The sequence below is a fragment of the Sinocyclocheilus grahami genome, unplaced genomic scaffold, assembly GCF_001515645.1.
Source record: "Sinocyclocheilus grahami isolate Dianchi unplaced genomic scaffold, SAMN03320097.WGS_v1.1 scaffold560.1, whole genome shotgun sequence".
Lineage (NCBI taxonomy): Eukaryota > Metazoa > Chordata > Actinopteri > Cypriniformes > Cyprinidae > Sinocyclocheilus > Sinocyclocheilus grahami.
Window position 1 is genome coordinate 212,468 of NW_015505739.1, and position 27,132 is coordinate 239,599.

Below are 27,132 nucleotides of genomic sequence, written 5' to 3' on the forward strand. Positions count from 1 at the left end.
ATATGTTCATGGGAGCATGGCTGTACCTGCCATTGAGGTCTCGTCCCCCCCCCCCAGGGTTTATATAACCAAAATGATAACTGCATAATATTAAGTCTAGTTTGGTGCTGCAAGTATGAAAGCTTGTTTCCACTACAGGATTAAAAAAAATGCAAAAAAAGCCAAAAACAACATTTTATCTAAAAAAAAAAATCACAATTGTGAGATAAAAAGTCAGAATTCGCAATGATGTTTTTTGTTTTTTATTATGTGGTGGAAAAATTGCAAGATATCAACTCTTTGAGAAAAAAAGTCAGAATTGTGAGATGTGCATTACGTATCTCAATTGCAATTGCGTGAAAAAAAAGACAGAATTGTGAGACGTAAACTTCGAATTCTGAGAAAAAAATCAGAACTGTCAGATGTAAACTTCGAATTCTGAGAAGAAAAAGACCAAACTGTGAGATAAAAAGTCGTAATTGCGTTTTTTTTCTTTTTTATTCTGTGGTGGAAAGAAAAGATTTGGAAGATGTTAACTCAGAATGAAAAAAAAAGTGTCTGAATTGTGAGAGATAAAATCAGAATTCAGAGGAAAACGTTAAAATTGCGAGATGTAAACTTGTATTGCAACAACTCACAATTCTGCGGAAAAAAGACCAAATTGTAAGATGCAAGTTCACAATTGCGAGAGAAAAGTCAGAATTTGGAAATGTAAAAAAAAAAATTCCTTACATTTTTTTATTCTGTGGCAAAAAATAAAATTAAAAATGAATTGCAAGATGTAAACTCAAAACTGGAGACCAGATAGTGATTGAGATGACCAATCAAATCAAAGTAAACAGACTGTTCACAGGGTTGCCAAGTCCCCAGTTTTGTGCTGCTTTGGGTTGATTTCTCCCTGCTGGTTACAGCTTTTGACATATTGCATATAAATTATATGTGACTGAAATGCTTGTATTGGATTATTTTATATTCTACTAATGATAAAACTGCACAAAGATGGTACGTTTTGCATAGGAGGGCTACTCTGAGCTGTGTTTATGATCACTACAATTTCAATGTGACTGTAAAATATTTACGTACGGAGATATATTTTGAGTTTTGATATTTGGGATATGGCCACTTTGGGCTACTATTGTGCCATTTTTTTTTAGGCAGACCTAGCAACCCTGGTTCACTGAGGCTGCTGAGAGAGAATTCCGGAATGAGTTTCAGTTGACGGTTCTTTGACAGCTGTTTTTGCGATAAAAGACGACTGAAATAATAAGGTATGCAAATGAATGTGAATCTAATTTCTCTGTTTTGAACTGAAAGTATATCATTTACGTGATTGGGTGTAACGTACCTCGTAAGCAAGCTCAATTTTGTGGCCTCGGTCGGTATTTATAAAGCCCTGCGTATGGCTCTGGCTGCGTGGGAGGAGGGTATAATAATTTTAGCACGATTGTTGTGAATAATTGAGCATCAGCGGGTCTAATTTCGCCCCGACTTACTCTGAGGCCTCGCGTTTGTTGAAATGTACATTTTATGAGCGAGATTGCTTGGATTTTAAGATTTAAGTGAAATCAGGGTCTCACCGCACAGATACGACGGATTTTGAAGGGCCCCCTCAGGAACACGAGGTCTGTCAAGGGTGTCACCTCCGCCCTGTTTCCCAGCTGAGGGGAACGTGAAAGGGACCATTCTTGGCATCTCTGCCCGTTTCTAAAGTCCCTAAAAAGCAGAGGACTCTACCTTGTGTATTTTTCACTAATTGAAAAGCCTAATGAGCTCCCTGGAGCTCCATCCTATTACCGCACACTTAATTACAGCGCCAGCGGCGGCTCGCCAAGCCACAAATAAAGACGCAACGCGAGAAGTGAGAGGAAAAGAGAAGGCAGGGTTTGACCTGCTTTTTGTCGTTGTTTTGGGACTTTGCATTCCAGGAAGGAACAGATGTCGATTTTATTTTTTTTAAACCCGTGCTTATTTTTGGCAGACATTTGTGTTGCTTTGGCTCATCTGTTTATTTTCCAGTGCGGTTTGCCTAAATTCCACCTATTAAAGATTTAACTCTAATTCCTCTTATAGCAGGAGGGTTTCTCGAGAAGATTATGCTGCTATCATTTTGTGCTCTAGATGTTGTTTTTAGAGGAGTATTACAAAATCCCTGCATCTTGAGGTAGGCTAACATTGTGGCGTTTCCCACGAATACATTTGTGCAAAACAATGTAGCCTACTTGCTCCTTCACTTATTGGAAGAAATTCATCTTATTAGAATCTTATTAGGAAATTTCAGTTGTTAGAACTAATCACATTAGACATTAAGAGAGAATTGCTTTTGAAGAGTCAGTCAGCTGATTTGGTTACCAAAGAGAGTGGCTGGGACTGGAACAAAGCATGATGGGAGTGAAGAGCGGCCTGATGGAACGGCGAGGGCGGAGACAGGAGCGAGGCATGCAGGGAAGCCAAGGGGAGTGGCCGAGACAGAAGAGGCGGAGTTGACTGTCTGCCTGAGGCGCTGGTTGGCTGGTAGGAGGAGGAGGATGCTGAAGAGGATGATGATGATGATGAGGAGGAGGGTTTGGAGAGCAGAGGGAAGTGATGGTGGCGGTCGGGTTTGGTGGTGAGTGACAGTGGCTGGGCTTGCTCAGAGTGAGTGGGGGCGGGAGCGGCGGGCGAGGCCAGGGCTGCGGAGGGCGTGGCTGGAGAGTCCAGCATGCTGCCGTGAGAGGAGGCCGGGCTGTCAATCATCTTCTCCTGAGGGAGGTACTGCACACACGGCTTCTTATTCCGTGCCGAGAAATCTGAAAGAGGACGGAAATCACACAATATGAATGGCGAGGATTTCTAACCGTTCAGAGTTAATATATCTGCTAAACAACAGCAGAGATAAGACCAAATTTACCCAGAAACAGCGAGGTCATGATACACTCACAGAAACCTCAGCTGCCATTTTTTTAAATTATTATTTATTTTTTTTTCGATCCAGAGGTATTTTCAGGACAATTAAGCACATTTTCCCACCAAATTCTCGTTGATGCAATGCATCTGAAAATTTTAAAGTACACTTTTCACTTCATTGACTTCTATTCATACACCTTAATGCTAAAGACTGGAAATGCAAGTTCGCGCAAAGACGTTTCGCAATTCGCTACGTTCCAAAGTTCAAGTTTGGTGAACTTGAATCTGAAGAAAAGATTGATATGTCACGCGTGACCTCTTAGCTGAATTAAAAAAAAACTAAACTGCAATTCTTTTGGAAAAAGATTTTTTTTTGCATTTATAATTTCTTAATTGTTGAATTCGTTTTTTTAAAAAGGTGCCACAGAATGTGATTTTATACTTTTTTGTTGCAGTATCCTAAGAAATTTCACAAATTGTGAAAAGAAAATGCCAATTCCCATTATTCTGAATAATTCACATTTGATTCTCAATGTAACTTTAAAAAAAAAAAAAATGGAACTGAACTGAAATTTTTACATTTTTAAATTTCCCGCCATTGAATAATACAAAAAAAATCTTCAATTTTTAGAACTCCTAGACCAAATCAGATCTAATCAGATCATCTTCAGAACATGGCCGACAAATAATTATGGAATTCAAGCTGATTAGTCAAGCGTTAGCGTTCTCGAATCACACGCAAACGAAATTAACGAAGAACATGCCAAAATGGATGTGAGGCTATATCTCTGCAATGCTTTAGCGTATTTAAACCAAACTTGGTGTGTTATAATAATTATGACCTGAGGGTATCTGCACAGTTTCAGCACAGCACCTCCTAGTGGGCAGGAAGGTTTTTTTTTTTTTTTTTTGAGCGGTTGGGCTAAAAAACACAAGACTGCTCTCTTTAGATTTGATGCAGCATACCGTTTTTGCATTACAGTAATAAGAATCTGGTGGAAAATGTACTTAATTGTCATATTGTTTCCTTGATTTTGGGGTGAAATATGACCTAGACATGTTCTTCTTTGCAGCTTTAATGAGATTCACCTATACAATACTCAACACGAAATGGAAATGGCGTTGTGTTAATTTATTGACGTCACTGTACTCAAATGGTGGACGTAGTCGTAGATGAGATCACAATGAAGAGTAGGCTGACTTCTACAGTTCTGACACTGGCTGTCTAAGAGGACGTTCACACAGGACACGCTCTTGCTTTAAAAATAGAAGGCACACTAACATAGACCCGTCACAATAAACACTTAGCATGCTTATATCTCACTCCCACATTCATCAGATTGGTCCACTGTTTTAAACAGACACTGATTCACTGAACTGACATGGCCTCTCATTGCTAATGTCGCAAGACGATGAAAATACAGCAAGACGTGGTGCAACTGCCAAAGACGTCCATTTGTTGCATGTGTATGTAAACCAATGATTGAACAATAGAAGAAAAAAGACCGTATCCTGTGTGAACGGCCCCTAAGCCTGCAGACATACTGTACCTGCCTGTGCTAGCACTGGACCTCATAAGCTGCATGTTAGCAAGGAGGAGAGAGCGCGGTTAGAAATGGACAAGGCGAGAGAGAAAAGGCTGTGTGAGTGTGTGTGTGTGTCCTCACCCTCTGGTGTTGAGTCTGTCTTATTATCTCTCTTCCTCTTCTTCCGCTTGCCCTGAAGAGAAAAAAATACAGTGAGAGAAACAGAGGGCGAGAGAGATGGAACAAGAGTTAGAGCGATAAATACAGAATGAAGTAAAATAATAATACAGAATGGACAAACAAAAGAATCAAAGAAGTGCAGTTATACAATATAAAGAACATTTGGCACTTGCCATGAATAGGGTTTAAAATTAGGCCTAATATTTTTTGTAGTTTCTAATATTTCCCAAAAATCTAAGAAAAATATTTGTTTGATGTTTCTTTTCTTTTAATTAAAAATCCTTTTTTTCCTACAAGGATCAATATACAACAGATTTTCAAAATGATGACATACGATTTAAGATGAAGATCTGTAAGACCAATAACTATTCTTACGTGATGGTGTATAGATTTTTGATACATTATAAAAAAATCACGGGATTTGTTACTCTACTGCTTTACAAAAACAGCAAGTGAAACCCAACTGTACCGTATTGATGGAAAGTGCCGTTTGACAGCATACAAATGTGAGCGTAAGGCTGTGTGCTGAAATGTCAGACTCACATAGTTATCTCGCGCGGACCAGCCAGGGTAGAGTTGAGAGTGCAGCTGCCTCTCTTTCCTGGCCAGCTCGTAGTATTTGGCCTGTTCCTCTCGTGATAGAGAATGCCACTGCAAACACATACACCACAGTCAGCCAAAGGCCAATCTCACACACACATATATATATACTGTACATACACACACACCATTTACACAACACACGTACCAGTGTGACTGCACACCCATGCACTGTATGTATATGCAACAAACGTGCAAAAATAGTTACACACTAATGTTCAAAGATATTTGAATGTTTCTGAAAGTCTCTTATACTCGCCAAGGCTGCATTTATATTTGACCAAAAATACAATAACAGTAATATTGTGAAATATTACTACAATTTAAAACAACTGTTTTCTATTTGAATATATATTCCAATGAAATGTGATCAAAGCTGAATTTTCAGCATCATTACTCCAATCTTCAGTGTCACATGATCCTTCAGAAATCATAATATGCTGATTTGCTGCTCAAGAAACATTGATTATTATCAATGTTGAAAACAGGTGTGCTGCTTCATATTTTTGTGGAAACTGTGATACACACATATATATATAATTTTTATTCGTCATTTTGTGTTGTAAGAATAAGGTCCAAGGTTAAGAATTAAGACTTAAATATAAAATGTTTTTCTCTATTTAACAACATTACAACAGTGAAAGACGACTTCCCTTACTGATCACGTCTCTTGCGCGGCGGGATGTTGGACTCATGAAAAATAATCAATCACGTTGTTTGTATTCACCAAAACTGATTTACTGAAGTGAAAACACGGACAGAATTGGCGTTAGTGCGAGCGGCGCTTGCTGTGAGGCGGGAGCGACCAGCCGGCAGAGGTTATGAACAGAACAGTTATGTTCACGATTTCTGCTTTACTTAATGTATACTGCATGAGGGGGCTGTGATTGGATGATGACAGGTGTCGGTGATCATTCTCAAGTGATCAGCACTGCTGCTGTTGTATCAGTCAGTGGTTAGATCAGCGTAGCAGGCAAAAAACGGGACAAGGGAGGTCACGTACGGGACAAATCAATTAGGCCCAAAATAAGGGACGGTTGGCAACCCTAGCTGAAAACACCATTTATGTATGCGTACTTCAGTATGCAGTAGATAAAATGGCGCCACTCAAGAGACATGCAGGAACAAGCAGATTATTTATATAGCCGTCTCTTTGCGCATAAATATTCACAGACACATATATCTACTTTTGATTTATCCATCCATCAGATTGCGCGTTTTACTTGACATCCTCGCTATACTGTAAATGTCATGTTCACGACTGCACCGGGATTCTCTCTGCATCACGGAAATCATACTTAACTTGTTATTAATGCGACACACCTTCTTCTGCACAGAGGGATGGTGTCCGCGAATATGAGCGAAGATGTTGGATGTATTGCTTGCTTTTGCAGCCACTTTGCGTCCACGTCTTTTGCAAATTGGATCCGTCCTCAAGGACAACCCTGCGTTCGTTTTTTTTTTAAATATCCGAAGTATTCCCATACTGCAGATTTGTACTTTTTTTTCGGCGGGGATGGAGATTAGATATTATCTCCGTCTCTATCATTTTCTCCGCTGCACGTGCATGTAAGCAGCCAAGTGAATGCAGAGTGAAGCAGCCGAGCGGAAATAAGTTGCATATGCACGGGTGAGATTTATTTTCATAAATTTTTTTTTTTAAACCGTAGATATGCAAATGTTTATGGTATGATAACCGTGCATGGTCAAACCTTGATAAACCGTCATACCGATATACGGTTAAAACCCTATATATATATATATATATAAAATCGGCAATATATATACAGTGGGTACGGAAAGTATTCAGACCCCCTTAAATGTTTCACTCTTTGTTATATTGCAGCCATTTGCTAAAATCATTTAAGTTATTTTTTTTCCCTCATTAATGTACACACAGCACCCCATATTGACAGAAAAACACAGAATTGTTGACATTTTTGCAGATTTATTAAAAAACATTTAAGGAACCAATAGCACAACGGCTGATTTACAGGCGAGTAGGCGATATGTTGATGTTGTGGGACACATTAGCGTTTACACAACAAATGTATGTTTTCGACTACATCCAAAGTTTGGATCACATTTACCCCAGCATTTGTTTCGGACCACTCAAGATGGGTGTTCATACGAGGACTAAATGATTTACTCACCCTGCGGCCGAGAATCTGGTTGATGGCGGCGCTTTCTTTCAGCGTGCATTCGGCCACCACTTTGGCCCTCATCTCTTTCATATAGAGCATGAAGGCGTTTAGGGGCTTCTTTATGTGAGGTTTTTTGTCCTCCTCCTTCTTAGTCGAGACTGGAGACTTTCTGCAAACACACAAGTAATAAAACAGGATACCTGTCAGTTTCCAAAAAGCTGTAAGAAAGCATTAACAGGAGGGAAGTGTGTTGTATGCGTGTGCTTACGTATTAGCTGCTGGGCTGAGTTCTCCATTGGGCTCTTGTTTAATAGCCGCCGAGACGATGGCTGGGTGAGGGATGCCTGTCTGATGAAGGCCGTGATGATGATGAGGAACGATATGAGGAGAAAAGTGACTGGACACCAAACTGCAAAGAAAGAAAATGGCAAATAAGCATTACTGCCTTCTGAATCCAAGAAAACAAATCTTCGCCCTCCCATCTTACAGGATTTTGGACTTTGCTAGACTTGAATCTTCATTTCCTACGTGAGCACCAAGGCTCAATGTGTGCGAACCACTAAACCATCACTCCGACTATATTTACACCGGCTCATCTTGCACACCTTGACCTTTAACCCTTAAAGGGACAGTTCACCCAAAAATCTGTCAAATGTCTGACGCACGTCAAAGACGGACACAGAATAGAAGAAATAGTTGAATTAAGCCGTTATTTTTGTTTTTGTGCAGTTGAACCACTGAAGTCACATGGACTATTTTAACGATGTCCTGACTACCTTTCTGGGTCTTGAACGTGTCAGTTGTGTTGTTGTCTATGAATGGTCAGAAAGCTCTCGGATTTCATCAAAAATATCTTCATTTGTGTTCCGAAGATGAACGAAGGTCTTACGGGTTTGGAACAACAAGTGGGTGAGTAATTAATGACAGAATTACTATGACTCAAACATCCCATAATAACACTCAAAACTCAATGATAGGTCTTAAAGAATGACCCAAAAATGAGTTATTATTTACTCACCCTCAACCTGTATAAGTTTGTTTCTTCCGTAGCACATAAAATAAGATATTTTGTTGAATGTTGGTAACCGAACCTTCGCTGGTACCATTGACTTTTATAGCATGGAAACGAATACTATGGAAGTCCAGACCAGAAACTGTTTGGTTACCAACATTGTTCAAAACATTTCTTCTGTTTTTAGCAGACGAAGGAGACAACCTGAGGGTGAGTAAATGACAGAATTTTCATTTTTGGGTGAACTATGCTGTGTCTAGACTAAAGCACACTCATATTTCTATTCATATGTCATATTCAGTCCAAATAAAGTACCAGCTGAAAAGCTCCTTTATCCTCTCCTGTTACAGGTGAAGTACGGGGTTACTGTGGTAACACAAAAAGCGCGACACTCCAGACCAAAATTCCAAGGAAACCACTTCCTACAACCGGCTGAATGGGACACGGTTCTGATCCCAGCGCCTAGGGCTTCTTACTGAGGTGAACGCACAATGAAGGCCTGTCATCAGCCAGAACCAGAAAAAGTGACCAGTGTTCCCCCCCCTTCCTCTTGGTCTCTTTTATTAAATGAAAAAAAAAACCCTCTTAATTTCAGTTGGCATAGGCACAAGGATACCAAGAAGAGACTTCATTAAGACTTCATTCGCATGAGCTTCTGCAGACTAAAAGCAGTCTCACCTCAAAAGGAGAATTTAGACTGAAATTATGAATTTCAGTAGAAATCCATGTGATTGTGTGGGTTTGAAAGCGATTTCTGTGTGATCTGTGCTTCATATATTTCTACACTATTGGCAATATACAATGGATCTTTTTTGCTTGTCAAATTTCAGTAATGGTAAATCATATGGCTGTCAGCAGATATTGCTTTTCAATTCAGGACCAAATGGAAGGAGGGGTCAAATCAAACACTCGATACGTCTATTCTCAAAGTAACTACAGAAAGTGTAGTCCTTCTGTATCACACAAATACCAATGGAGAAATGAGCAGGGCTGGGCTTGCACTCGCTTGTACTGACAATGGTTGTAAAGGTCTGGAGGAGGACAGACTATTGATCACTATCAACTCTGTATGAATAATTCAAGAATACCTAACACACACACACACACACACACAACACAACACAACAAGAGAAGCTCAGTACAAATCATTCTTATTTAATCCAGTGCTACCACTAAACAAAGAGCAGTTCTTGTTGATTCAGATCTATTTCATCTTGAGTGTGTACAATTGTGAAATAAACTCTTCCAAGCATGTTTCTTGGTTTGGAAACAGCAGAGTTAAATGGTGCAGCTGAAGTACAGAGGTATAATGGAAGACTACAGTAAATGTTAAAAGAAGAATCCCCTGTTAAGGTTACACAACCATCCAAAATAGGTATAAATAAAAAAAAACATGGATTACGGCAGATGTAATAATTAACATACTGCATTTCTCACAACACTTAAAAATAAAACTACAGATTCCTTCATTCAACAAACTAGCAAACAAAAATTAAATGGTTATTCTTTATTTTTAGGTGACATTGTTACAGTGTAATTACACAAATAAGTACTAATATTAATGACGTAAATGTACTTACTATAAGGATAAGGTTAGGGTTTGTTTTAGGGTTACTTGCATGTAATTATGCATAATTTATTGTTACTATAATAGTAAGTACATGTAACGTGTAACAAGGAAACCGTAAAATAAAGTGTAACAATTTTGTAAACTCCTTCACAAAACTTTAACTGTCTGTTTGGTTTTTTTTTGTGAACTCGCCGCATGTATTTTCTAAACGCATGTTATTAATCTTACTGTAAACGATTAACCTGCACTTATCTTTTATTTATTGGACCTTGTAATATAACTATTTTGTCCAGCCAACTTACTTTATCAACCTCTGTTTTTGTATGAAATGTCTACAATCTCAATCTCAAATTAAAATACATCAACAAACTCTGTGAAAAGAGTCCATGCGTTATGGGAGAATCAATCTGCAAAACACAACTCACCTGGACATGGATGCGTTCATGGCAAGAGCTGGGTAAGGGTGACGGAAACCCCCCGCGGTGATGGGATACATGGGTTGACCCTGCCTGAGATGCACAGAGAGAGAGAGAGAGAGAGAGAGTGAATCAGAGAGACTCCGTATGAATCAGGGTGTGAGGATAGTATCTATTAAGATTGTGGGATACTCACTGTGGGACGAGCCACCCTAATGGGTGAGGGATCTGCCCCATGGCCCCAGGGGACAGGGGGTAGTAGGGGGACAGCTCTGAGGGGTGAGGGGTCCGAGGAATACCTGAACCAGTGGTACACAGTCAGTCACGACGGAGGACAAAAATGTGAAAATGAAAAATTCACTTAAAATGCATTTCAGTTAAAAATGTGTAAGTAGAGTGTGCAGTACCTGTCTTTGGGTCCAGGATCTCCGGCGAGAGGTGGGCTGGAGGAGTTCCTGGAGAAAAGTGTTCATTGCTGTAGGTGATGAGGGGGGTCAGGGGGTGCATGTGAGCATGCTGGACCACCGGGACCTTATTAGACTGAAAGAAAGAACGAGAGCGGGTCAGGTCCAGACTCAAAAGATAGGAAATCAAAATGGACCCATTTTTATCAGCATTATTTGCAAGCTTAAGAAATACTATTGCTTCCACGTAGAGTTAGTGAGTTGAACAGTTTGAAATGGCAATAATTATAGCAAATAATTCAAAACTAAGTAATTCTATGGAGTGCAAAAGTAGAGGTCAACCGATGTATCGGTTTTGCCGATTAATCGGCACCGATAGTTGATTGCTGGAACTATAGGTTATCGGCAAAAATCAATGCCGATAGTTAGACACGTGATACTGCACGCTGAACAGAGCGGGAAACTACAGACGCGGATTTAAATGCAGCCAATAGAAAATCCTGTCGCGCCACAGAGCGCAATTCACATAGTTTTCCATTACAATAACATTATATTTGTCCTGAATCGTTGTTAATGTACATAATGAATTGTGTATTGTCAGCGAAACGTTTGTCTTTCTGTGGCTCTAATAAAGTCTGTATGCTTCATTTATAGAGCTATAATATCGATCGCACTTTCTCTTACTGTTTGGTCTGTTTTTTAAACACCGAACTTCAAACTCATCTATGCCACATTGTTCATTCTTGAAGTAAACTTGTGTCCATTTGGTGATTAAATAAACTGTTTTAGACCACTCCTAGAGTTGAAGGTGACGCGTCCGGAGTGTGTGCGATACTGGTGAGTTCTCCTAGACTCAGCGCTGCACTTTTATGTTGATTAGATAATCATCAAGTGTTCAAGAATAGAAGCAGTTAAAGTGTGAGAATATAGATACAATATCCATATGTATATAATTTTAATGTTATGGCCTTTGTGTATATATTTAAAGATGTGCATCTTTAAGCATGACTGTTGAAATGAAATGGTAACACTTTAAAATAAAGAGTCCATTTGTAACATTAAGATTAATGATAGCTGTATAAGTATTGTTCCTTGTTAGAGTGTGTTAATTTCAACATTTACTATTGTTATTATTATTACTACTACTATTAGTATGGTTCAGTACAGTTTTTTTAGTAAAGCACTATTTTAGTTTTTGTTCACTATCCATTTGGTCGGTATCGGCCAGTGTGGTCCAACCTAGCCATCGATATCGGCAAAATCCACTATCGGTCGACCTCTATGCAAAAGGGGGAAGTTGTGGCCTAATGGTTAGAGAGTCGGACTCGTAACCTAAAGGTTGTGGGTTCGAGTCTCGTACCGGCAGGGATTGTAGGTGGGGGGAGTGAATAACCAGCGCTCTCTCCCACCTTCAATACCACGACTGAGGTGCCCTTGAGCAAGGCACCGAACCCCCAACTGCTCCCCGGGCGCTGCAGCATAAATGGCTGCCCACTGCTCCGGGTGTGTGTTCACGGTTTGTGAGTGTGTGTTCACTGCTGTGTGTGTGCACTTAGGATGGGTTAAATGCAGAGCACTAATTCCTAGTATGGGTAACCATACTTGGCCACATGTCACTTCACTCACTTCACTTTCACTTTAAAAAAAAGTGCCTGTCCACTTGTTTTTTTTGTCTTGGTTCCAGAAGTACTTTTCCCATTCATTTTTCCCATAGGGATTTAAAAAAAAAAAGTATTCTTTCAAGAGTTATAAGCCATGAACCAAACCATCCAGGTACAAGGTCAATCACAACACCACAAACTTTTATTTGAAACAAAAAAAAATTATATATCTGGAGATTTCTTTGCAGAATCATGGGAAATGTAGTTTTTCTACCAGGAATTCTGATGTTAAACACTATTATTTAAAAAAGTATTTAATAATGTGGGCTGATAGTCTAAAAAAAAGAGCATATACCATTGATTAACAATGTCGTAGCTCATAGTATGTCTGTATTTAATGATTTATACATTTTTCTAAATCAGTTCTCCTACGGAGAAACTTAATGGTATTTTTATCTCCAGAATCCGACTCTTACACTATTTCACATTTGATTATTTTTGCTTTTTTTACATATAAATGTATATCTTCTTTTGTTTTTAGGCTATTTGCTTTATAGCTTGTAATGAGCTTCTTTGCTCTCTATTTTACTACCGACTATTTACTTGTCTTGAATAACTGAGAATCTGAAGTAGATACTTGAACAAGACTTAATTGAGAAATACTTGAAAGACACTTGCCATTGTTTTAATTTAATTAATTGTGCTGTGTGTTTAGCAGATTAATTGTGTCAGCTGTAAAACCACACTGGTTCTTGTGTAAAAAATGGTTGTTTATGTATGAGAGGATATATAAATGATGAAATATATCAGTATGTATGTGTGAAGCGCATGAAGCAATCTGGCCGTGCTCCAAAGAATGCTGGGAGAGCTCAGCCTCACACCCAATGCCACACCAAAGCCCTGTGTAAACAGCATGTACTTCACTACACTCACTCACTCAACACAACACGACACAGTACCCATCAGTAGTGCATGATGCACACGTACTGCATGTCATTATGACACTCAGTTAGTGTAATGAAACCCGAATCTTCATGAATAACTGCAGTTGCACAAACTAGTTCACATTTGTCTGTTTGTTAGCAGAAGCGAGCGAGAGATGTTGTGGTTCGGGCAGCACATCTGTAGGACTGAGGAATAACTGCATCAATATTTCATCATCCTGAAAACATTGCTGAAACCACAGCGATGTGATTCTGGAGTTTGGGCGTGAGCAGAACTGCTTTATAAGGTGAGGAAAGAAAATATAGACCATCTCACTCGTCACTCCACAACCTTTATTTCCATGACAATCCGGTGGCCAAAATAACGTCGAATATTGTCAAAATAGTACAACATTTTGGTGTTGCACAGAAAAACTACTTTATTAAACGTTGTTTATTTTTTTTAAAGTACAATGTGATTTTTTTTCAGTGTTACAACACTGATATCCCTGTGTGATATGGAGAGATAACCAAGCGAGCCAATTTTTCCTAAAAAAAATAAAAAAAAAAATAAAACTAAGGAACACCAATATTGAAGTTGATCATTATTTTATATTATTATTTCATAGCCTAAAACTAATAAAACGGTCGGTTTTAATATCTAAAATATTGTGGAAAATATAAAACCAATTAGAAATAAAATGAATTGTTAATTTTGACAACATTAAATGAACAAATGGTTAAAATGATTTAAAATAAGAAAAACAAGCATTAAAATAAAATACAATAAAATGAAATCTCATTTTATTTTTAAAATCTCAGTTGTCAACTCCACGGTTTTGAAAAACCTGAATATATGAGGAAGCCTCATTTCAAAAGTGTGATTTGTAGGCCTGGAAAAGTCATAAATTAATACAATCTTAAAACCCCATCTGCATTTTTATAATATACAATATTAACATAATTTTTTCTAGTTATGCCCAGCTTTAAATTACTTCATTTGGAAAAAATTGCAAGCAAAAAAATATTTGAAAAATTCTTATCCTTAAACCTGATCCAGTAAACCTTAAACAACTGGAAAAATCATAGGGCCCTTTGATTATTGTTGTACACAGTGGAAGTCAAAAATGTTGAACTGAGTGTGCAAAAAAATGCTAAAATGAGTATGCACAATTATACAATATTGGCCAATATTCTTTATTGTACCAGATAATAAATTAAACACGACACATTTAAAAGTCGCAAATGCATTTGACTTAACAACATGCTTTTGAATGCAACACTGTTCAATAAAAGACTTCAATGGTTGATAAAAAGTTTATACGACAGGTGTTTGGAAGAGAGACGGTGTAAAATAAGAGACACTGGTTAAGTCTGCGGAAAAGGAAGGTAGAGAAAGCTATTTGAAAACAAGCTCTTTTCTTTCGAACAAGTTGATCAATGTACTATAAGTCCACAAATGTGTCTTAAATGTCTTAATTTCATGTCTAATATCTTTTTTTCTGACGTCTTGATCAAAATCCTGTCAACAGGGGGCAGACTACAGTGGTGACGGTCAATCTGTGGCACTGAAAGACCCAACAGCTTGTCAACTATTTCCACTGCCAGCCACTGCCAAGTTGAGGGCACTTTGTTATTCACTATCTACAGGGCACTAGTGTGAGAGTACGTGAAAAATCAGAGCTGCAGAAAGGAAAGCTAAACGGTGTTAGTGTGGGACTGGAGCTGGCGGAGGGCTGTGGCGGTCTGGCCAAGAGGGCACGGCTCTGCTGGGCCGGGCAGAGGAGAGCGGCCTGCTGTTGGCAGTGGAGCCTGTGTTCAAGTCGGGAGGAGGATTTCGCTCAGCCAAACATGATTCTCAATCCTTCACATCAGAGATAAATTACTAGGCAAACAGCCCCTGGGTACAAGAGTAACCAACAAACCAAACAACCTCCTGAGTCCTGTGTGTGTGTGCTGCTCTCTACTTTCCAGTGGGAGGTTCTGAGTCTTTGAGGAGTCTTTCAAAAAAGGAGGAAAGAAAAAAAGGACAGAAAAAGAAAAGAAGGAAAAAAGGAGAATGCATGGCATGCTGGGATAGCTGAGCCTTGTTTGTCACTAAGGCAGGAAGCGGATGTAAGAGTGGGCAGAACATGATATCAGCATTTAGAGGGACACACACACACACAAGCAAAGACACAAAAAGCTTAGGTAGACTCTTAGTATTTTTTAGTATTACAGCAGCTACACACACACACAGAAATACAGATACAGATATAACAAACACACATAACATAACAGCATAATTACTGAAATTGAATGACCTCTAATTTTAAACGATATTCACTAGAAAAACAAAAATGAAAAACAAACAAAAATATCTACAGATTAATAAATATCCAATAGATTCTGGAATTATTATTTTCAGTGATTTTCCGATGGGAAAATGAGGCAGATTCGAACCTGCACTGCCAGCATCAGCATCACGGCTCAATGTTTTAATAAAAATAAATTATAAAAAAATTTGTGAATGACCTCTGTTCTTCAAATCCTATGAAATCAGTTTAATTTGTTGCCAAATTATGTTTATTTAATTAAAATCATGAAATGTATACAATTTAACAACAATTTATTAAAAGTTTAAAAATATATATTTTATATATAATATTATTTTATAATATATTATATAGTAGGGCTGGGTAAAAAATATTGTTCTACAGTGTGGTAGAGCTGATCATCTGCTCCACATTAATACCAGCTTCAGCACAAAATAAACATGACTAAACATCCGATGGTAAGTTAAAAGAAAGAGTACAACTTTACAATCCATATCCTGTCTCATGTAATCGCTCAATCTGTGTTTCAGCCGCACAAAGACGTCAATATAACGGCTTGTAAACAATTCATGTAACATCACATTTACCTCAGAAAAACATATTCAGTGACCATAAACTCGTTAGTCAGCCAAAAAAATTAAATTTGCTAAATATATGCACCATATAACATTCATTATAATTTTTTACTGTTCTTTAATGTTTTATTTAATGTTTGAATAAATCTGTCCAAGTTTTTATGACAGCCACTATTTAAATGTGTATATAAAAAAATAAACAAACTGAAGTAATTGTAACTTAGTTATTAAGAAGAACACTTCATTAAGTGCAATTTAAGCAGCTGTACAGCACAAATCAGTCCATTTTAACCTTCAATATTATGGTAATGTAGTACAAACTGACTCTCATGTATATTTTACAGCATTAGTGGAGAGATTTTTTTTTCCTTGAGAAAATTTGGCATGTACTGTACCTGATATATATCCAAAATAATAGATATTGAATGGAATCTAATCGAATCGTGAAATTTGTGTCAAAACCCAGCCCTATTATATAGGCCCTATGAAATATGTTTTATTTATTCTTTACTTCCACTTTATTTTTTTAACAAATTCTGAGTTTTCCACTTGATTTTTTTTTTTTTTTACTTTAATTTGAATGGTTTAAATAAATTTTAATGATCAGAAAGAATGTCTAATCAACTGAATTCATAAATGAAATGTTTTGCTCTTCACAGAAATTCTGTTTTGTATTTAATTTTTTTCTAGTAATCAAAAGACATAAGAAATTAACAATTAAATTAATACAAATTAAATCTTATCTTTTTTTGGCATACAAAGTGTTACACAACAAATGTGTACTGTTCAAATTAAAACACGAAAGAAAATATATACATTAGATGCTACTGACATCTCAGTGTCTTTTTTGTGCATGGGACTCTGGTTGTTTAGTGCCTTATGCAACAAATCTCAAAAGTTTGAGAGAAAATGAGTGAGAAAAACAGAGGATCATGGAAATGTACGGCTGTTCCTTACTTCAAGAGCCACAATTCTCCACTGTGTTGTACTGAAAAACTCCCACACAATCGGTGGTTGGTTGTGTACAATATGGATCCCAAGCCACAAAGCTTTCCCATCTGAGGCCTCGTCGCTAGGCTAACTTAAACAACTGGCCTAGCTTATCACATGCTGACACACAGTAAAACAGTGAGGGCTCCGTTGCATTCACACACACACACACACACACACACACACACACACACAAGGTGGTGCAGCAGAATATCAAGCAAACCTTTCTCCTGAATTATTGAACATTCTGGAGTGAACAGAATAACACATTAGCATAGCGACCTTATGGGCTCAATCTGACAAAGCTCAGCATGCGAGTGTGTTTGTGGGAGGACATGGGATTGGGAATGAAATAAAGGATGAATACTAACAGCGGATTGTCCTGTTTGTTTAATCCAGCTCTGTTGTTTTGTACAACTGTTAGAATTTGGAGGTCAAATGTAAAATGTTCCACTTTAATCGACTGAGATTGTAAAGGGTGAACATACCATGCTGGATGAACAGAATCAGGAAATGATGCACGATGTTGCCTGTCTGAGCACCACAACACCTCAGATCAAAAGAAAAAAATTTGCTAATTGTGAGTTTAAAATCAGAATAAGTCTCATTATGAGATAACGTCACAATTACGAAAAATGAAAAACAAAAGTTGCTTTTACAAGAAAATGTGATTTTTTTTCTTGCAACATTTTCCTGTAATTGTAACTCGTGTCACTGAATATCTCTCATAACTGTAGTTTCTTGTAATTGTACTTGTAAATTGCAATTGCAAGAAATAGTTACAATTCAGAGAAAAAGTTGCAACGGAGATAAGTGGCATTTATGAAAAAAAGTTGCATTCCAGAGGAAATACTGCAAATGAGATAAGAAGCAATTATGAGAAATAAACTTGCAATTCTGATAAAAAGCCGCAAGTGTGATATGAGGTACAAATTATGAGAAATTGTTTGCATTTCCGAAAAGTTGTTGCAACTGTGCGATAAAAAAAATATATAAAAAAGTCGCAATTTTAAGGTAACAATTAAAAGAAATTGTTGCAATTCTGATGTTGCAACTGTCAGATATAAAGTAGCAATTATGAGAAATAGTCACAATTACAAAAAAAAGTCGCAGCTGAGATATGAAGTTGCAATTATGAGAAAAAACTTACAACTTAAAGAGGAAAAGTTTCAACAGAGAGATGAGGTAGCAACTGTGAGAAATAGTTGCAGTTTTGATAAAAAGTTGCAACTGTGCGATATAAAGTAGCAATTATGAGAAAAAGTTGCAATTAAGAGATATAAGGTATTGATTATGAGAAATGTTTGCAATTTCGATAAAAAGTCGCAACTTGAGAAATGAGATAATTGTGAGAAAAAGCTGCAATTACAAGGAAAAAGTTGCAACTACAAAAATACCTTACAACTATATAATTTATTTTGTTTTATTTATTTATTTATTTTAGCCGAAGCAAACATGAGCTTCCATATATTGGGCTTCCAGTTGCGACAATGTTATATTCTAATGTGGGATTTTATTGGCTGAAATATATACAATTTAATAAGCTATTTAATAATTTAATAAGCTATTCTTATTGGCCGAGTAAGTTAACAATTTCAATAATAAAAAGACATCTAATGATCAACCTACGGTCAACACATTAGCACTGATCTCCATCTTTAGTATAACACATGTGATATTTTTCAGGTACGCTGTGGTCACCTGTTGTTTGGTGATAGTTTTCGCTCCCCGCAGGTCATATTCACGGCGCCATTCTCCTCCATAAATAAAAAACCTTAAATAAAGACACACCTGAGCTCACCCTTCAGTCACCCTCTTCACACCCTGATGCAAATTCCCCTCATCGAGTCTGACATTCAATATCAGATGTTTTCTCAAACAATCCTCCAGCCAACGCCAAGGTTAAGCAAATCCCTTCACTCCAGCTGTCGGCCGTAAAAAGGGCCAGAGAAGGGCATCCGGGCGGAGGAACGCCACAGGAAGGAAGACTGCGCTCTCATCAAATCCTCAATACTCGTTGTTCAAGTACAGCTAATTTGATTGATTTTCTGCTGATCCCGTAATGCGAGTGCATGCATTTTATAACATTATATTAAGCAAATACAATAAAGGCCTCATGGCCAGGCTGGGTGGTGAGACAAGGCTCTCTGTGTTTTTTAAGGGCAATCTCATGGTGTGCTTGGAGGTTAGAGAGAGTTCAGGGGTTACTGTGACAAAGCGAGTCTGAGCCAGATAGAGGAGACTGAAAGAAACACACACACACACACACACACACACACACACACACACACACCCACACACACACACACACACACACACACACACACACAACTGAATGCCCTCTGGCTGCCAAAGACTCAATGATGACATTGTCAGTCATCCGTCTGTATTTATTATGTCACAATTTATTATGTCTCCCTGTCACAGGGAGATTTCAGACTGAGTAAGAGCAACAAATCAGTCATTAAAACCACTAATAGCTGCTAAGTAGCTGAACTGTTCTTTAAAGGCTGGGAATAATGGCAATGCTTTTATAATGTATTGTATATGTATATGTATATATAATGTATATAATGTAACCTAATCATATTTATTGTCAGATTAAGGAAAAATCTAATTGTTTACAATGTCATGAGACTCTGATTCACAAATTTTCATGTACCCCAAAAAGTATTTGGACATGAACGGCACACTTCAATTATAATATCAACAAATGAAAAAAAAAACAAAAACAAAAAAAAACACTATTAAGCAAAACTTTTCACAAAGATTTTAAGTAAAAAAAAAAAAAAAACTAAGAAGAAAAGTGACTGCAATGAAATGTAATTTAGACTATTTAAAGAGTAACTAGGGCTGCACGATAAATTGAAATGGAATCGAAATCGCGATTAGACAGAAGCTGCGATTGTCATGCGTATCTTTCAGTGAAGCACGGTTCTGTGATCAGCAGTAAATCTCCATCCAAAGGCCAGAGGGCGCTCTCACGCTAAAACTCCAAATACACCTCGCAGAAGAAATCCAGAAAATGCCTATCGCTGCAGCTGAATAAACAGAAGATTGAACTGCTTTCATTGATTCAGCGTGACTAATAAACACACGACTACGGCAATATACGGTTTATCTGAGTTCTTATTATTATAATTTTCATTAAAATAAAGTATATTTATAATGCAATGCCTTTATCACTGCTTAAATACTATGAAATATGTTGTGTGCCTTATTCTGTGTAAGAAGCCACATCATCTCACAGAAGGATTTATTTCAAACACTCGACTGACGTTATGAAGTGAGTTTGTGAAAACGTGTTATTAAATGTGAAAAATATGATTTTTTTGCATAACTTGTCAGTGAACTACGGCTCTGTGTAGTAAATGCTGCTCCATCTGAAAGCACGTGATGATGATTTCCTGCTTATTACAGAAAACGCATTATTATCAAAAAAGAGCATGACAATCGCATTCGATTAATCGTGCAGCCCTAAGAGTAACCCAAGTAAAAACTTTTCCAAATGCTTTGGCTTTATAAAATCCATTACGTCTATTATAATCCATAAATTGGTTAATCCAAATAAAAAAATAACCATTTTTATTTCATTCATTTTATAATTTCCCACTATTTATATTCTTATCTTTTACAATAAATGTGGATTATCCACTTTGTTTGTTAATTAAAAAAAATATATATTTGACATTAAACAACACTTTTCTGTTCTTAAATTCAATGTGAATTATACCTTTTGTAATGTTTATTAATGATTTTTTTTACAATAAGTTAATTTTGTCATTAAACACTTTTCTATTCTTAAATCCCATGTAAACTATACATTTTATAATGTTTGTTAATTTTTTTTTTTTACAATAAATTTTACATTAAACCTAACACTTTTCTATTCTCAAATTCAGTGTGTATTATCCACTATACAATGTCTGTTAATTTTTTACAATACATTTTACATTAAACCACTTCTATTCTTAAATTCAATATGAATTTTACATTTTATAATGTCTGTTAATTTTTTACAAAAAATTTGTCATTAAACAGTACTTTTCTGTTCTTAAATTCCATGCAAATTATACATTTTATAGTGTTCATTTTATTACAATAAATTTGACATTAAACAACACTTTTTATTCTTAAATTCAGTGTGGATTATCTATTGTATAATGTTTGTTAATGATTTCTTTCAATAAATTTGACATTAAACAATACTTTTTTTATTCTTAATTTCAGTGTGGATTATCTATTGTATAATGTTTGTTAATGATTTCTTACAATAAATTTGACATTAAACAATACTGATTAATCACGTATTAGATGTTTAAAGTTTGATGATCATATCTGCGTGCAGAAAAGTCACTCATTCACCTACTCTGCTTTGAAACCGGTTTAGTACGGGGTCAGTCTACCTGACTCACCCTCTGAGGTTCCTCATGTTGTGTGTTTGCATGTTTCATCCTGACACATTCTCGCACACACACACACATCCACCGCAGCAAGAATGTAACGCTCTGGTTAAATTTATCACCTCTCATCAGCTTACCAGAGGTGAATCAAACCACACAGGTCTGCTGAGGATACAAACTACCATCCTGCAAACCTCCTGACCTCCAACCTGCCTGACTGGAATTCACACAGATCTGCCCAACAGGGAAGCTCGCTCTTATCCAGCAGCGATCACTGTACACTAAGCAGTGAAATATATGTACCACTCATTCTGGTTTGAGCCAGAATCACTGAGAAAACAGCTTTCATTAGTTGGTATGCACCTACAGGCAACCAAAACGGCTTGATTATAAATGCCCATGTACAGTATAAAATAAATTAATTTTATTCTCAAATACGCTGTAGGCTGGAAACACGGCTTTTTGATTTTTTCCTCTTCAGAAAAGCCGTTCTCATTGCACACCAAACAAAAGCAAATGCTTTGCATGGTCATCCACATCAATAACACAAATCAAAACAAGCTCAGGTAGCCTTTATGTGCATCAATAAAGATTACCTGACAGAACTATTAAAAACACATCAGGGATTTGGTATGGGGGAAAAAAAACATCTGAATGTGATTTGCTTAAATTCAGTGTGACCTTGTATACACGTCAACAAAAACAAACATGTGAATGATTCATTCACAATAAGATCATAAATAAAATGCATGGAATTACTTTCATGCTTTTCAAACTAATTTCATGCTGACGTTACAGGGATAGTTTTTGGCATGTAAAAATGGAAAATTCTGTCCTTCCAAACCCATAAGACTTTCATTCATCTGCAGAACAAAAATGGCAATATTAAATCCATTTAAACACTGATCAGTGCACATATACATAAAGCTCATCAAATATGTGCACGTTTCATTTACTTTATCTGTTGTGCTTGTATGTTGTGCATTGTTCAATGTTTATATATGAATAAAAGCATAAATTATTCTGTTCAACAAAGTTATCGTCGAATAAAATTCTTGATTAATATGGATTACATTGATGTACCCAAAAAATGTAATGTAAAACATACTCCAATGATTTTAGTTTTATTTACATCTTCTATTTACATTTTTATTTTCAGTTTGAAGTCTTTATGTACATTTTGAAGCTTTTAAATTTGGGTAGCATTGACTTTCAATAGATGCACAATTCTGAGAAAAGTCAGCATTATGAGATACAAAACAAAATTGCAATCTACAAAGGTTTAATTCTGACAAGTCAGCATTGCCTGATATAAACAGAATTATGAGATATAAATGAAGAATTCTGAGAAGTCTGAATTATGAGTTATAAATGCAGAATTATGATATAAAAGCTTAACTGCAAGCTAGAAATGCAGAAGAGTGAGATGTAAATGCAAAATTATAAGAAAAAAGTCAATTATGAGACTTAAACGCAGAATTATGAGATATAAATGCAGAATTATGAAATAAACAACTGCAAGCTTTAAATTCAGAATTATGAGATAAACTCACAACTGAGAGATATGAATTCACAATTCTGAGAACAGTCAGCATTGCCTGATATAAACTGAATTATGAGATATAAATGCAGAACTGTGAGATATAAATGCAGTTACGAGATAAATGCAGAATTATGAAATAAACAACTGCAAGCTTTAAATTCAGAATTATGAGATAAACTCACAACTGAGAGATATGAATTCACAATTCTGAGAACAGTCAGCATTGCCTGATATAAACTGAATTATGAGATATAAATGCAGAATTCTGAGAAGAAAAGCTGAATTGCAAGCTAGAAATGCAGAAGAGTTGTGAGATGTAAATGCAAAATTATAAGAAAAAAGTCTTTAAGAGACAAACGCAGAATTATGAGATATAAATAGCATCACAAGCTATAAAAGCAGAATGGTGAGAAACTAAAAAGTCGGAGTTGTGAGATAAATTACTTTATTTTTTTTCTCTCTGGCAGAAAAGAAAACTGAGATTCATTCTGAGAAAGTCATGGTGTTTGTGCCATCTGTCTGTACAATAAATGTCCATTCCATCTGATGCAATGACATATGAAGTGTCTGCATACTTATAGTGGCCACTGTGTGTGTGTGTTAGTGAGATACTCACTAATTGTCCTGGAGTAGGTGATCGTGAGTCTCTGAGTACTGCCGTGCCTGGAACGTCCAGAAGAGGCCATTTCATCTGAAGATACTGTCAAACACAACAACAAAACTCAGATGAGACACCAACATCGCATTTTAATTCACATCTCTCTATCAAAAGTCAATGGAAAAGTTAATGCACAAAACAGGTGCAGAAACTTCACCTCAGTGGGTGGCAAAGTCAACCAACACGTTTTGTCAGACATGTTTACAATAGCACCTTGCTGATAACTAACCGTGGATGAATGAGTGAAACAAACGTCGAACTGAAAAGAGACTTTAACAGAATCTTCCAGCATGAGATCTGCTTCTCAGAGGCTCATAAATAAATCGAACGGTCAGCAGAGAGCAATTCTACTCGCAAACACCTGTCTGTATCATGTGTGTGTAACGGAGAGAGAGTGAGAGTGCGAAATCTGTGTTTGTCGGATGTGTTCCTCCCAGAGCCCAGCTGTGGGCGACTATCGAGGGAGAGTGTGTGTGTGTGTGTCGTGTAGGGGACAGCCGAGAAGAAATCCCATGGAGAGAGGTGGGAAAACTGGACCGTGGTAAAAACACAGCCACATCTATAAAGCTCAAGTGAATAGCCCTGCACTTTTGACCTCTCCCTGAATCACTTCAACTAGCGAACAGAGCAAACTTCGTGTGGCCTGGGCCGCATGTTCTCTACCGTGGGCCAAACAGGTGCGCTGATACTCGCACAATGCGCTTTTTTTAATAAATGCAGAGGTTGTGTTCAGATATTCTTGTTTTGTTCCATTTGGTCTTATGGTCATAGCTGAAACCTCAGTGGAGTTCACTTCAGACATCTGGTTTGTATATCAGTTTTTAACTGCCGGATACAGCAGATTTTCATGTGCATGGATTTCTTAAGGCTGCTCAAGAATTTAAAATTCATTAAAACACATTTAGTTTCAGCTAATATTCTCATACTAGTATTTGAAAGAGTGTTTGAGCAGAGCGCATTAAAGTCAGCAGGAAATCAAAACTGATCCGGTTCATTTTCTTAATGCATGTTCCTGCTCCTAAAGGTACACTGAAAAAAAAAAACACACTAGGATTTACATTACTCAGAAATTGTTAGCAATCTTTAAAATTAATTATGTATATAAAGTGTGTGTTATATAATTACAAAAACTTTAACATAGAATTAAATGTGAAAATTGAAGTAAAAAGACTGAAATAGTATTTTACTGCAACCCTCTACGGACACCTTGGCAATTGAATCGCCATTGGCTAGTATATTTTTTTGTTTACTCGCCAGACTGAAATACTATATTATACTATATATATAAGTTATGCCATTTTACAAACATATATAATGTTTGTAAAATGGTACAGCTTTTTAAATATCTGAAAGTACACTCTTAATATCAGTCAGTCAAGCATTATAATATGATAATCAAGTATTATTTAATAATAGAAGTTTAGTAATTAGAATTAAAACTTGGTAACCATGAACTTAGGACTGGTGCTGGTGCTTTTTTTGGTCATTCAGTGTTCCTGTAAAAAAAAACGAACAATAATACTACTCGCAAACACCTGTCTGTATCATGTGTGTGTAACGGAGAGAGAGTGAGAGTGCGAAATCTGTGTTTGTCGGATGTGTTCCTCCCAGAGCCCAGCTGTGGGCGACTATCGAGGGAGAGTGTGTGTGTGTGTGTCGTGTAGGGGACAGCCGAGAAGAAATCCCATGGAGAGAGGTGGGAAAACTGGACCGTGGTAAAAACACAGCCACATCTATAAAGCTCAAGTGAATAGCCCTGCACTTTTGACCTCTCCCTGAATCACTTCAACTAGCGAACAGAGCAAACTTCGTGTGGCCTGGGCCGCATGTTCTCTACCGTGGGCCAAACAGGTGCGCTGATACTCGCACAATGCGCTTTTTTTAATAAATGCAGAGGTTGTGTTCAGATATTCTTGTTTTGTTCCATTTGGTCTTATGGTCATAGCTGAAACCTCAGTGGAGTTCACTTCAGACATCTGGTTTGTATATCAGTTTTTAACTGCCGGATACAGCAGATTTTCATGTGCATGGATTTCTTAAGGCTGCTCAAGAATTTAAAATTCATTAAAACACATTTAGTTTCAGCTAATATTCTCATACTAGTATTTGAAAGAGTGTTTGAGCAGAGCGCATTAAAGTCAGCAGGAAATCAAAACTGATCCGGTTCATTTTCTTAATGCATGTTCCTGCTCCTAAAGGTACACTGAAAAAAAAAAACACACTAGGATTTACATTACTCAGAAATTGTTAGCAATCTTTAAAATTAATTATGTATATAAAGTGTGTGTTATATAATTACAAAAACTTTAACATAGAATTAAATGTGAAAATTGAAGTAAAAAGACTGAAATAGTATTTTACTGCAACCCTCTACGGACACCTTGGCAATTGAATCGCCATTGGCTAGTATATTTTTTTGTTTACTCGCCAGACTGAAATACTATATTATACTATATATATATAAGTTATGCCATTTTACAAACATATATAATGTTTGTAAAATGGTACAGCTTTTTAAATATCTGAAAGTACACTCTTAATATCAGTCAGTCAAGCATTATAATATGATAATCAAGTATTATTTAATAATAGAAGTTTAGTAATTAGAATTAAAACTTGGTAACCATGAACTTAGGACTGGCCAATGAGATTGTCGTTTGTGCATAAGTTCCGCCTACAACAGGAAAACCCGGCAGTTCTTAAAAGCTGAAGAATTCCAAAGGAACGCCGTTATTTTTACAGGAAAATACAACAAAGTATATCGTTTACATGTAGCGCATCAGTTCTGCATGTTATGTAAGACTCTCGCTTGCTCTCGCTCTTTGCGCGTGTGAGAGAAAGCAACGGCGAGTCGTGCGCCTTCACACTAGAGTTTACGTTACGCCAAATACACAAACACAGGTGCGCTGCGCATCCATTCAGATGAACTGAAAAATATCACGGATTGCTTGACGGAGAGTGAAACTCTGAAGTGCTCAGTCAGAGTGTTCTGTGAGGGAAAATATATCTGTGCTAATCATATACTCAGTCTCTAACTCACACACTGGCGAGCAAAATCTGAGAATTGATTAGCCATCAGCTAATATTAGACATCATTTAGTCGCCCAGAGTGAAGATTTAGTCGCCTATGCGAGTGATTTACTCGCAATGTAGAGGGTTGTACTGTAAGATTTACTCAAGTAATCATAATAAGTAACAAATTCATATTATAAATAAATATGATTTTAAATCATATTTATAAATATTTATATAAAAAAAAACAATCAATACACCAATCAATCAAACAGAAGGTTTTCTTTTGTCATTTTATATTAAAAAATGAATACAGCCAAAAAGAATTAAGCCAGAAAAAGCAGTGCCAAAAATAAGGTGAAAATATAAAAAATTGTAACATGAGCTTTAGATACTAT

At 36.8% G+C, this 27,132-nt stretch overlaps 1 protein-coding gene across 1 annotated transcript in view; it reads right to left on the bottom strand.

Moving 5' to 3' along the window:
• Positions 1–2,283: 2,283 nt before the first annotated feature.
• The window catches only part of tcf7l1b (transcription factor 7 like 1b), a 65,547-nt gene continuing 40,698 nt past the window's right edge, over positions 2,284–27,132 (bottom strand). Inside the window, exons 4-12 of the mRNA XM_016239283.1 lie at positions 23,681–23,764; positions 10,718–10,850; positions 10,507–10,609; positions 10,320–10,403; positions 7,581–7,721; positions 7,322–7,481; positions 5,112–5,219; positions 4,530–4,581; positions 2,284–2,765 (exon numbers count right to left, since the gene is read on the bottom strand). Of these exons, the coding sequence (XP_016094769.1) occupies positions 2,308–2,765; positions 4,530–4,581; positions 5,112–5,219; positions 7,322–7,481; positions 7,581–7,721; positions 10,320–10,403; positions 10,507–10,609; positions 10,718–10,850; positions 23,681–23,764 (1,323 nt within the window). The 3' untranslated portion in view covers positions 2,284–2,307. The remainder of the gene's footprint in view (positions 2,766–4,529; positions 4,582–5,111; positions 5,220–7,321; positions 7,482–7,580; positions 7,722–10,319; positions 10,404–10,506; positions 10,610–10,717; positions 10,851–23,680; positions 23,765–27,132) is intronic.